General features: G+C 39.2%; 1 protein-coding gene across 37 annotated transcripts in view; it reads left to right on the top strand.

The window, feature by feature from the left end:
* SYTL2 (synaptotagmin like 2) overlaps positions 1–12,791 on the top strand; it is a 124,512-nt gene that overhangs the window by 86,001 nt on the left and 25,720 nt on the right. For 18 of the 37 annotated variants that reach the window (XM_055283119.2, XM_055283125.2, XM_063641478.1 and 15 more), the window contains exons 7-9: positions 1,074–1,877; positions 4,686–4,757; positions 11,601–11,702. In XM_055283119.2, coding sequence (XP_055139094.1) covers positions 1,074–1,877; positions 4,686–4,757; positions 11,601–11,702 — 978 coding nt within the window. Of the gene's footprint in view, positions 1–1,073; positions 1,878–4,685; positions 8,619–11,600; positions 11,703–12,791 lie in introns of all 37 variants that reach the window. The other 19 variants (XM_055283113.2, XM_063641467.1, XM_063641468.1 and 16 more) reach the window with 2 other exon arrangements.

The following is a 12,791-nucleotide window of genomic DNA, read 5'->3' as shown; positions in this document are numbered from 1 at the left end:
AAAAAAAATCAGTGGAACATGTTAGATGTTTGTTTTTAACTTTTCTTCTCTTTTCTTTTTTTTTTTTTTTGGCCATGGAGTCCCACTCTATTGCCCAGGCTGGAGTGCAGTGGTATAATCTCAGCTCACTGCACCCTTTGCCTCCCGGGTTCAAGGGCTTCTTGTGCCTCAGCCTTCTGAGTAGCTGGGACTACAGGCTTGCACTACCACGCCTGCCTAATTTTTGTATTTTTAGTAGAAATGAGGTTTCACCCTTTTGGCCAGGCTGGTCTCAAACTCCTGGACTCAAGTGATCCGCCCACCTCGGCTTCCCAAAGTGCTGGGATTACAGGTTTGAGCCACTGCGCTTGGCCTGTTTTTAACTTTTTGACAAAAATAAATTTTGTGTTAGGTAATGGGGTTTTATTTTTTTAAGTTGAATTTCCTTTTCTGATTTCTGCAGGTGAATTTAAGTGACTTCTATGTTTTTCTTTAAGCCTCTTTTGAGAAATTTTCTTTTCATTCTTAAAAAAAGCTTTCTGTATTGGGTGTAAAATAATCACAGACTCTATAAAGCACAGTAATCTTAAATGTACAGTGCAATGAAGCTTATACATGATTTTTCGCATAGACGTTATTTTTTAGAGCAGTTTTAGGTTCACAATATTGAGCAAAAGATACAGACATTTTCCATATACACCCTCTCCCCACACAGGCATAGCCTCCCTCATTATCAACATTCCTTATGAGAATGGTACATTTGTTACACCTGATGAACCACACTGAGACATCACTGTCACCCAAAGTACATCGTTTACATCAGGTGGCATACATTCTATGGGTTTGGACAAATGTATAATAGTGTGCGGCCACCATGTAGTATCACAGAGTAGTTTCAGTGCCCTAAAAGTCCTCTGTGCTCCAATGCATGAATTTTTAAGGGCTTTTCACATTAGGCCTGTAGTTGTGCTACCTACTTTACTGTCTTTAATATTTTAATAGTTTTACTAAGTGTGGGTTAAGTTTATGACAGGTATTTTAAATTATATATTACTCTCCATATGATATATCACCTACTGTGTTTTAATTTTCAGATGAATTGTCAGAGTCAAAAGAAAAGTCAACTGTCGCAGATACTTCAATCCAAAAGTTAGAGAAATCAAAGCAGACTTTGCCAGGCCTTTCAAATGGGTCCCAAATCAAGGCTCCAATCCCCAAAGCCAGGAAGATGATCTACAAATCGACTGATTTAAACAAAGATGATGACCAGTCTTTTCCTAGACAAAGGACAGACTCCCTGAAAGCGAGAGGGGCTCCAAGAGGGATCCTCAAGCGCAACTCCAGTTCCAGTAGCACAGACTCAGAAACCCTTCGTTATAATCACAACTTTGAACCCAAAAGCAAAATTGTGTCACCTGGCCTAACCATCCATGAGAGAATTTCTGAGAAGGAGCATTCTTTAGAAGACAACTCTTCCCCAAACTCCCTGGAGCCATTAAAGCATGTGAGATTCTCTGCAGTGAAGGATGAGCTTCCACAGAGTCCTGGGCTAATCCATGGCCGGGAAGTAGGAGAATATAGTGTTTTAGAATCTGACAGATTGAAAAATGGAACAGAAGATGCAGGGGACACAGAAGAGTTTCAGAGTGACCCTAAGCCTTCTCAATACAGAAAGCCTTTGCTTTTTCATCAATCAGCCTCAAGCCCAAATGTATCAAAAAGTGAAACACATCAGCCAATGACTTCTGGTTCTTTTACAATTAATGGGCTGCATTCTCATTCAGAAGTTTTAACTGCAAGACCACAGTCCATGGAGAATTCACCAACCATCAGTGAACCCAAAGATAAATCATCAGAATTAACAAGGCTTGAATCTGTATTACCCAGAAGCCCTGCTGGTAAGAGAGTTGTCACTACTAGATTATAAAAACTTGGTGGACTTGAAATGCCCAGGCCAGCTAGTCCTGTAGAAGCCCAATTTAACCTTCTAGGCATTCCATCTACAGTTCAGACAGATGCCACTGGAAATGTTTATACCTCTTAATGGGCTTGGAGATTTTCCTCAATCACCAATAACTAAAAGTACCAGGATAGCACAGTTTCTGGCCCATTATGCTTTACCCTAAAATATATATAACCATATCAATTATTTAAACAAATAACAATGTTTTTAGTTAAATCAAGGTGGAATAGAGTAAGAAAGAATTCCTTTCCTTAGCTAATACCTTTGTACAGGGTAAATGTATTATTACTTACCTAATGCAAATATATTAATTACAATTTTAGCAGACTTTGGTTTCTCTTGTAATCTCAAGAGAACCTTCACTTTCTTAGTGAAGGTTTCTTAGGATTACAAGGTCAGGAGTTTGAGACCAGCCTGGCCAATATGGTGAAACCCCATCTCTACTAAAAATACAAAAATTAGCTGAGCGTGGTGGTGCGTGCCTGTAATCCTAGCTATTTGGGAGGCTGAGGCAGAAGAATCGCTTGACCTGGGAGTGCCTTTGCTGAGGAGTGTTTTACTTCTAATTATGTGGTCAATTTTAGAATAAGTGTTGATCTTTTCAAAAAACCAGCTCCTGGGCTGGGCGCGGTGGCTCACGCTCGTAATCCCAGCACTTTGGGAGGCCGAGGCGGGCGGATCACGAGGTCAGGAGATTGAGACCACAGTGAAACCCCGTCTCCACTAAAAATACAAAAAATTAGCCAGGCGTGGTGGCGGGCGCCTATAGTCCCAGCTACTCGGAGAGGCTGAGGCAGGAGAATGGCGTGAACCCGGGAGGCGGAGCTTGCAGTGAGCTGAGATTGCACCACTGCACTCCAGCCTGGGCGACAGAGCGAGACTCCGTCTCAAAAAAAAAAAAAAAAACCAGCTCCTGGATTCACTGATTTTTTGAAGGGTTTTTTGTGTCACTGTCTCCTTCAGTTCTGCTCTGATTTTAGTTATTTCTTGTCTTCTGCTAGCTTTTGAATTTGTTTGCTCATGCTTTTCCAGTTCTTCTAATTGTGATGTGAGGGTGTTGATTTTAGATCTTTCCACTTTCTCCTGTGGGCATTTAGTGCTATAAATTTCCCTCTAAACACTGCTTTAGCTGTGTCCCAAATATTCTGGAATGCTGTGTCTTTATTCTCATTGGTTTCAAAGAACTTATTTATTTCTGCCTTCGTTTCATTATTTACCCAGTAGTCACTCAGGAGCAAGTTGTTCAGTTTCCATATAGTTGTGCAGTTTCGAGTGAGTTTCTTAATCCTGAGTTCTAATTTGATTGCACTGTGATCCGAGAGACTGTTAGTTATGATTTCCATTCTTTTGCATTTGCTGAGGAGTGTTTTACTTCCAATTATGTGGTCGATTTTAGAATAAGTGCGACGTGGCACTGAGAAGAATGTATATTCTGTTGATTTGGGGTGGAGAGTTCTGTAGATGTCTATTAGGTCCACTTGGTCCAGAGCTTAGTTCAAATCCTGAATATCCTTGTTAATTTTCTGTATCGTTGATCTGTCTAATATTGACAGTGGGGTGTTAAAGTCTCCCACTATTATTGTGTGGGAGTCTAAGTCTCTTTGTAGGTCTCTAAGAACTTGCTTTATGAATCTGGGTGCTCCTGTATTGGGTGCATATATATTTAGGATAGCTAGCTCTTCTTGTTGCATTGATCCCTTTGCCATTATGTAATGCCCTTCTTTGTCTTTTTGATCTTTGTTGGATTGAAAACACAGTTCTTAAACTCTAGTATGCAGAACAATCACTAGAATAGCTGTTAGTAAAGATGACTGTGCCCAATCTTCAGAAATTCTTCTCATTCAATACATCAGGAGTAAGGCCCAGGAATGGAAATATCCTCATTGTCCCATTTAAATATTATGGATAAAATTCCTTGTTTAGTCTTATTTGAAAGTTGTTTTTCTAACTCCTGAAATCGCTTAAGTCTGTGCTTCTCAAACCTGGGTTTAGGCCCCCTCTAGGGTTTATGATATGTGCCAGGGGATGGGTGAAGTCATAAAATCGGCATGGCGTATCTTCCAGGAGTGTCAGTTTTATACAAAGATTTAAGAGTAAGAGAAAATTAACATTTAAAATGTAACATGGAGCTGGGTGTGGTGGCTCAAGACTGTAATCCCAGCACTTTGGGAGGCCAAGGTGGACAGATTATGAGGTCAGGAGTTCAAGACCAGCCTGGCCAATATGGTGAAACCCCATCTCTACTAAAAATACAAAAATCAGCTGAGCGTAGTGGTGTGTGCCTGTAATCCCAGCTATTTGGGAGGCTGAGGCAAAAGAATCGCTTGAACCTGGGAGGCAGAAGTTGCAGTAAGTCGAGATCCCGCCACTGCACTCTGGCCTAGGCAGCAGAGCGAGACTCCATCTCAAAAAAATAATAAAATAAAATGTAACATGAAACAGAATGCAAAATTCACATGTATTTTTAAAATAAACAAGGAACTACAAAGAAATTTTTTGGTTAGGTCTATACCCTGTACTTCCAGGTCTCTACATTTCCTTTCCTTTACTGTCATAGGGCACCTTTGGTAGAATACCTTAATTAGGACAATTTACATTTTAACCCCTGAAAAATACTGGTATAAACAGCTATTGGTATAGAAAGTGCAAATACAAAGTGCTTTTATAAAGATGATGATGTGAATGATTAACAGTTCTTTAAGCGTACTCTTTTCTTATTTAGAAAAGTATTTCTATGTTGCAGATGAACTGTCTCATTGTGTTGAGCCTGAGCCATCTCAGGTGCCAGGTGGCAGTTCTAGAGACCATCAGCAAGGTAAGCCCCCTCCTCTCCCAGCTCTAAAAGCTAAGACATCACATTCTGGTCCATATGCCACTGAGATAAAGAAGTCAACTGATGATTCCATATTTAAAGTTCTAGACTGGTTTAACCGAAGTTCTTATTCAGATGACAATAAGTCATTCCTCCAACATCCCCGAGGAATAGAGTCCAAAGAAAACACAGACTCAAAATCACAAGTTGCTACTGACTTGGTGACAGATGACACTACTTTAAAAGAAAACGGCTCAAAGATCCTATCATCCAGCAAAATTGAATTGAAGCCTGTGAGATCTGATTCAACATTCCAAGTAGAGGGAGATATGCTGGTTTCTGAAAGTTGCCAAGATGATAATGTGAATATCAAATCCAAATTCATGAATTTGTCCCAACAAGGCACCCCAAAGGAAGGCCCAGGTATATTGCAACCATTTGAAAGCTATGGCACCCCAAGTCAAGGGAGTAAAAATATGGACTATAGCCAAGATTCAAAAAGCATAGGAAAAGGGAATGGGGTATCTCCTTCAAATAGTAACTATTCCTACAGTGTTCTCAAGGAATCTGATGCAGAAAACCAAGTTCCATGCAACACTAATGATATTGGCAACTTGGGTGAAGAAGAACCCAAGTTTCATGCTGATGAAGAAAATAGAGGACGCTCGGAAGTGAATTTTGACTCTTCAACAATTGTCAAAGAACCAAGTTTGAAAGATAACATGAAAGCAGAGAGAAAGAGCAAAGTAGGAAATACCTATATCCTGAAAGCTTCCTTAGAGCCAGAGAATATTAAGTCAACACCTGGGGTTGCCAACAATGGCTCTCCTTGGAAGAAGCCTGAGGTCCAATTCCAGCAAGAAGCCGGTGAGGTTCCCAAGAACCAAGTGCAGAGAGAGAAATACAAAAGAGTGAGTGACAGAATATCCTTTTGGGAAGGAGAGAAAGCTGCTGCTAAGATAACTCATAAAGAACCCACATCTTCATGTAGCCAGGAACAACCTTCTGCTAAAGCATATCAGCCTGTGAAGAAGTCACAGGGTGTATCATCCATGGACAGTTTATCTACAGACCAGAGTGAATATAATCAGGTGATTCCCAAACGAGTGGTCCTAGATGAGGATGATCAAGCATCCCAGCTCTCCAATTCTTATTCCTCAAATAAATCTAAAGAGACCAAGCCACAAATAGCAGGTCCATCCAGAAACTATCTTTCAGCTGAGCAATCAGATAAAGTGTCTCTGTTTCAGAATAAGAAAAATGAGCGTATAAAAAGGTCACAAGTGGCAGACAGTTTGCCTTCTAGAAGAAACATTACTTTACCAGCACTGCAACATCCCTCAAATGTTGGGAGTGAACGACATGCTCTTTTGGAGAAAGACAGACCTCTAGTTTGTGAATCAAATGCCAACTTTAAAGTTATGTCCCTAAAAGAAAGAATGGATGAACCCAGTGCAGAACAGGTCTATAATCCCTCTCAGTTTGAGAATTTGAGAAAGTTTTGGGACTTAGAAGCTAATTCAAACAGTAAGGATAATGACAAGAATATTACCACAACAAGCCAAAAAAATTCTGCACCTTTTAATAGGCAGAAACACAAGGAATTCAGCGACATTAAATTATCAGGTAAAAATACCCATGGAGCAGAGGTGCTTCTAAGCCCAAAAAAAGTTATGGCAAGAGAGGAAATGGAGAAATTAAATTCAAAGGGCATACTCCAGGTCCTACCAGATGAAATCGCATTTCCTTTGGGTCCACTTAGAAAGTATACTCATCAGTTGCCAGGAAATGAGTCATCAAAGGAAAACGTGGAAAAGAATACAGAAGGGATTGTTACTCCAGTGTTTAAGGAAGAAAAGGATTACTCAGACCAAGAGATTCAAGAATCCATAGTAAAACCCAATGTTTTGTCTAAAGACTACAAAGACACTTTTAATGACAGCTTGCAGAAACTGCTTTCAGAAGCCTCAACACCAGCAATTCAACCCTCTGGTGGAAAAGTTCATGGAAAACAAGTGCTTGAACCAAGTGTTTCTGAAAATAGGACATGGCCTCAAAAAACAGATTTTGCTGATACTGAGGAAGAAGTCAAAAGACCTGAGAAGATCATTAATGAGTATGTTGACAAAACAGTAGTTCATCCAAAGGTTAAACGGAACTCTTTGACTGCTAGTCTAGACAAACTCCTGAAGGAAGCAACTGGAACTTCACCCTCTCCCTTGCAAACGAATTTGGCGCCTGTTATCACTGGAACCAACTCTAAGCTGGAAGAGGGAAGATTTTTTGGAAAAGGGATAGAACAGAGTCACAATACTTCAGCTGATAAGAGAGAAATACTAGCTCCTTTTCCAGTGAGAGATGAAACTTTTGGAAATACAGCTCTCCCCAAGAAAGCTGAAAGTGGTGAGTGCCAGCTAAGCACAGAGAATTTGATTCCGATGGCTGCAGAAGATTCTCATCCACTGGATCCAACTTCCCAGCTTTCCAGAAAGGGTTCTTTTGGGGATGTGGCCAACCATCCCCAAGATACGCTTTTTCCCCAGGATGCTCATCTTGTTCCCCAGGCTAGGGCACACCCTTCTCAAACGGAAATTTTGGAGACTGTAGAGAAAGTCATTCTTCCACCCAGACCTGTATTGAATGATGTAAATGCTGCATTACAGAAGCTGTGTAGAGAAGTATGGTTAAGTTATCCAGCTGGAAGGGAAGTAGGTCCTGGAGAAGTAAACCCAGAATTTCCTGAAGCAGTACAGGCAGTAGGTAGCCCCTTAAATCTTCCAGGAGTGATATCACCATGGGCTACGATGGACACTATAGTTCCAGACAGGAAGGATTTTTATTCCTCCAATGTAGTTCCTGATAAAACTCACGAAGTTGGATCTTATTTAGCTGCCCAAATGTCTCTATCAGACCAGACGCTTAGCTCATTTGCTTCCATTGTTGCTCAGTATGGCAAAGACCTACCTCAGGAGGTGGAAGAAATTGTGAGGGAAACAATTATTCAACCCAAGTCAGAGTTCCTCAGATTCAGTGCTGGCTTAGAAAAACTACTGAAGGAAGCAACTGAAACCTTCCCCTCAAAATATGAAAGCGGTACAGGGAATCTTTCTCCATCAAAGTTAATAGGTAGTACAAAGGAGCCCAGGCAAGCCACTTCTGAATTCCATCCTGAGGAATTAAAAGAAACAGTAGAAAAGGCCGAGTCTCCATTAATAACTGAGAGTGCTTTTGATGCTGGTTTTGAGAAACTTCTTAAAGAAATAACTGAAGCTCCTCCTTATCAGCCCCAGGTGTCAGTGAGAGAAGAAACTCATGAGAAGGAGTCCTCACAGTCAGAGCAGACCAGGTTCTTGGGGACAGTGCCTCATTTTTACAGGGCAGCCTCACAGACCTCTGAAATGAAGGCTAAAAGTAATGGTTTGGAATCTCAAGTCAACCAATGTGATAAAATGTTGGGAGGAGACGCACTTGTGACTGATTTATTGGTAGATTTTTGTGGTTCCAGAAGTGGAATTGAGATCCCTAGAACCCCACAACTTTATGTGGCTCATGAAATAGGGACCATTAAAACTGTAAACCCCCCAGAGGACAGGGACAGTGAAAGTAGGGTTGCAGGGGGACAAGGGACTTCTCAGGAACCTGGCTTTGGAGAGGCTTCTGAAGCAATTAGTGTGTCCAGAAATAGGCAACCCATTCCTCTCCTGATGAACAAAGAAAACTCTACAAAAACAAGTAAAGTTGAATTGATTCTAGCATCGCCATATAAGAAACAAGAGAAAGAGGAAGAAAAAGAAGGTTTCTCTGAGTCTGATTTTTCAGATGGAAACACCAGTTCTAATGCAGAGAGCTGGAGAAATCCTTCCAGTGAGTATTTAAAAATTTTTAACTCACAGTGAGTCTGCTTTATGGAATGCTGATGTAAAGGATGATTTTTTTAATTGGGATTAATTTGATATTCTTAAATGATGTTAAATTCTTCTTACCACTTCTGTGTTCCTGAGCCTTTCTTAATTAAAAAAATTATATTTTTTAATCAAATGCGTTACATAAAACAGCTTTCCTATAAGCCTGTTTCAGAGTCTGAGCTGACTTCTCGTTAATCTACCTATAGAATTTTTAGGTTTCAAAAAATACTTTTTAAATAACTTTTTGGGTTTAGAAAGTACCTTTAGTACATTTAAGCTAGTTTTCCTCCTGGAAATATTTAGAATTTCTTCCTTAATTGGCAATCTTTATAGAAGTCTAGTAAGATTTGTGGCAAAGATGTGCCACAGATGGACACAAATTTCCCATTCAGGGGCAATATCTTACCACAGTGGTGGCTAAATGCTAGGGACAAAATACAAGGCTGGAACTTTCCTTCTCTCAGATACCTTGTGCTGTGGTGTTTTTGTTGCCACTTTCTCCCCCTCATTTTCAATTATATGCACAATCTTCCCTTTCTAGAGTATGACTTTGGCCAGATGACTCACCTGATGCCACCTAAGGGCATTGCCTGGACAGGTACATTTCTCTGGCTCCAGCCTTGGCTAAGTTGATGACCTGAATCGATCTCCACATTCATCTACATGAACGTGGGGGCATTGGTTTTGGCGGCCAGGCTGTAAAACACAGGGCTTGTCTCAGTTTGCTATTTAATCAACATGTGGACATTTTAGCAGAGAAACTCTAGAACAAATAGGAATGAGAAGCTACCAGTTTAAAATGATGAAATGATAGAGAATGTTTTTTGGCTGGGACATTTTAACCAAAGTTGCACAACTGGTGTTGATTGCCTTCCTTGTAGTTTAGTAGAATTTGTCATTTGTTTAGCTCCCTTTAGTTCCAGTGAAAATAGATAAGCTTTACCGAGTGGCTTACTTTGAGGTGTGGATTCTTTTGTAAGTAGCTATAGGGTCTCTTCTTGAACACTGACCAAAGAATCTACCTTTAATCCTGTTCAGTTAAGTTGAAGCCCCTCTAAAAAATTTTGTTGTTAATAAAAGAAATTGAAATATCAATCTCTAAAATCATCCATATTTATTTATAAATCTCTAATTAAATCTCTAAATTTATTTAATCTCTAAAGTAAATAAATTTAATTAATTAATAATTAATATTTAATTAATTAAATGTAATTAATGTAATGGCAAGAATAAAGCCAGCATGTTAAACTTGTTGAAGTAGGCTCTTACTAAACTGCCCCTGAGTTGCTAGCGTAAACTGACCCACAGGAGAAGGGGCGCTTGCAAATTTGCAATTATGTTAGAGACTATCATCTAATGTGTATCCCAGCATAACTGACTGAATAGTAAAAAGCCTATCTAAAAAAGCAGTATTAAATAATCACCTAGGCCAGGCGCGGTGGCTCACACCTGTAATCCCAGCACTTTGGGAGGCCAAGGCGGGCAGATCATGAGGTCAGGAGATTGAGATCATCCTGGCTAACATGGTGAAACCCCATCTCTACTAAAAAATACAAAAAAGTAGCTGGGCATGGTGGCGGTGGCTGTAGTCCCAGCTACTTGGGAGGCTGAGGCAGGAGAATGGCATGAACCTGTGAGGCAGAGCTTGCAGTGAGCCGAGATCACACCACTGCACTCCAGCCTGGGCTACAGAGCGAGACTTCATCTCAAAAAAAAAAAAAAAAAAAAGCACCTAAACAGAGCCCAGAGAAGACAGAAGACATTTTAGAATTACAAGCCAATTAAGAAGTATAAAATGATATAGTCATGATTTTAATTTAGGTTTATATACTCTAACCTAAATTATTATTTTAAAGCAAACTGCAGTGGGGGTGGGGTGAAAAATGAAACCTACTATAAGGGTACTGTAATTTTGGGGAGCAAGCTAACACATTTGACTTGTGGCTGAGCTCTTAACTAAGCAATACCTCAATATGCTCCTTTGGGAAAAATTAAAGGTTCAGTAGTCAAATACTTTTGGAAATGCTGGGCCATTATGCACAGAGGTGGTCTGCAGTAAGGAACATTTTAAATTTGAACAGAGAACATCCAAATCTAATTCATCTTAGAATCCATTTGCTATGGAATGTACTAGGCAGAACTGGAATGTATTTCAGGAAATTATTGTCTAGAGAAGTGGTTCTTAAATTGATTGATTCCTTAATCGAATCACTCATTGACTCAGCAAATATTTTAAAGTGTTTATTTCCAGCCACTGTTTTAGGCACTGAGAATACAACAGTAATAAATGTCAGTACTTAGGCTTATTCATGATGGAGCCATTCCTTTTATAAAATAATGGCATTAGTAAATGATAGAGGCCTCCCTCCCGCAACTTTAAAATGCCTTACTAAAATAAAAATTTGACTATCCCATGTTATTTCCCAACATTTCATTGGAAATTATACTAGATCATGAAACCCAGAAAGTCTACAACCTTCGATCTGGAGAATGCACTCATCTTTGTACCCAATTATACACAGATGTTAAACATCTGAATCCTGCCTTCCACGGTTTTGAATTAATTTTATTAATGCTCCTAGAAGTATTTCATGGCTGTCTTCAAAAGCTAGAATGTTAAATGGGAAAAGTCAATGTCTGGCATAGGACAAATCATATGTCTAAAATAGTAAACAACTAAGAGATCACATTTCTATTAATGTGGTAATCTTGTTTCTGTACGGTTTACGTTTGCAAATATTTCTTGACCAGGAAAATTATTTTTAAGACCATATTAATAGTGGAGAAATTTTATTTTCTTCTGTGAAATAAGTGCTTCTTAAAGTAGAGAAACTCATAGCATAATGTCTCTTTTCAACCTACCATTTCTATGTCCATATGTTAGAGGATTTTTTTTTTTTTTTGGTATTGTGCAGTGTTCATCGATTTTGTTTTATAACAGGTTCAGAAGAAGAACCCAGTCCTGTTTTGAAAACTTTGGAAAGGAGTGCTGCTAGGAAAATGCCTTCCAAAAGTCTAGAAGACATTTCATCAGATTCATCAAGTGAGAATAAAGTTCGCCTCACTGTTCATGCCCCATCTAAGCTTAAAAATGCCTATGTGCTCTCCTGTAGCCTTACTGCATGCTGTTGTGCACTGCAACCCATAATGGGGGCAGTTAACACATGAAAATAACCTTTCCAAAGTGCGCTGAAGAGGCTCAACCTAAAGTGGCTGGAACTTTGCTTATAAAATAATACATTATATTTGGTTACTAAAACACTAGGTTTCCTTTAATTGAAGAATCCCAGTTTGAGTGTTTCTCAAGTACAGTGAGTTTCAAAGGATTGTGGTAGCTAGTAGTATTAGTGAAAATAGTCATAACTAACATTTATTGAATATTATTTGCCAAAATGTGCCTAATAATTTTACATGTATTATCTCATTTAACCAGCAAAAGCAACCCTATGAGAGGTGAATTATTGTTATCCAAATTTAAAGATGAGGAAAATGAAGCTCAGAAATGTGAAATGACCTTTTTAGTATTACACAGAAGATCTGGGACTCAAAATTAACAGGCTATTATCAAGAACATTTATGAAGGGACCACATTATATATGACAGCGTTGGATGTCCAGTGAATTTTGCATGACATGGAGTTGAATTAGTCCCTGGCTTCAAGGACTTTCCTTTCTCTTTTATCCCTTCTATTCTGTTCACACTTTTCTTTTAGATACTGGAACTATAAGCCCAAAACTACTTAACATGAAAGACTTTAGGTACACAATTACCCACTGGCAGCTGCTTTAATGGTGAAGGATTTCTTGAGTACTAACAGAAAACATAATATACAGAGTTGTGTGCTAGACAAATGGACTAAGAAACCATGACTTCTTGGGATTTTGTTCTTGCTATTTTCAAGCTAAAATGCACCCCCGGGATTGCAGATGGTCATAAGAAAAATTATCAAGTGTAAAGTTAACCACTGCCAAACTCATATGATTGATAATTGGCCATTGTTATGTTTAGAATATTTTTTGTGCATTTGCAATTAAGAATAAAAAGTCAGAATTTAAAAAGGAAAAAAAGAAAAGAAAAAGCCAATCCACCAAACATTTCCCAAAATTCACAGATTCCCAGGGGTTTGAAGACA

The sequence above is a fragment of the Symphalangus syndactylus genome, chromosome 6, assembly GCF_028878055.3.
Source record: "Symphalangus syndactylus isolate Jambi chromosome 6, NHGRI_mSymSyn1-v2.1_pri, whole genome shotgun sequence".
NCBI classification, from domain to species: Eukaryota; Metazoa; Chordata; class Mammalia; order Primates; family Hylobatidae; genus Symphalangus; species Symphalangus syndactylus.
Note: the sequence above shows the minus strand (reverse complement) of the source record. Positions and strands in the feature narration are given on the sequence as shown.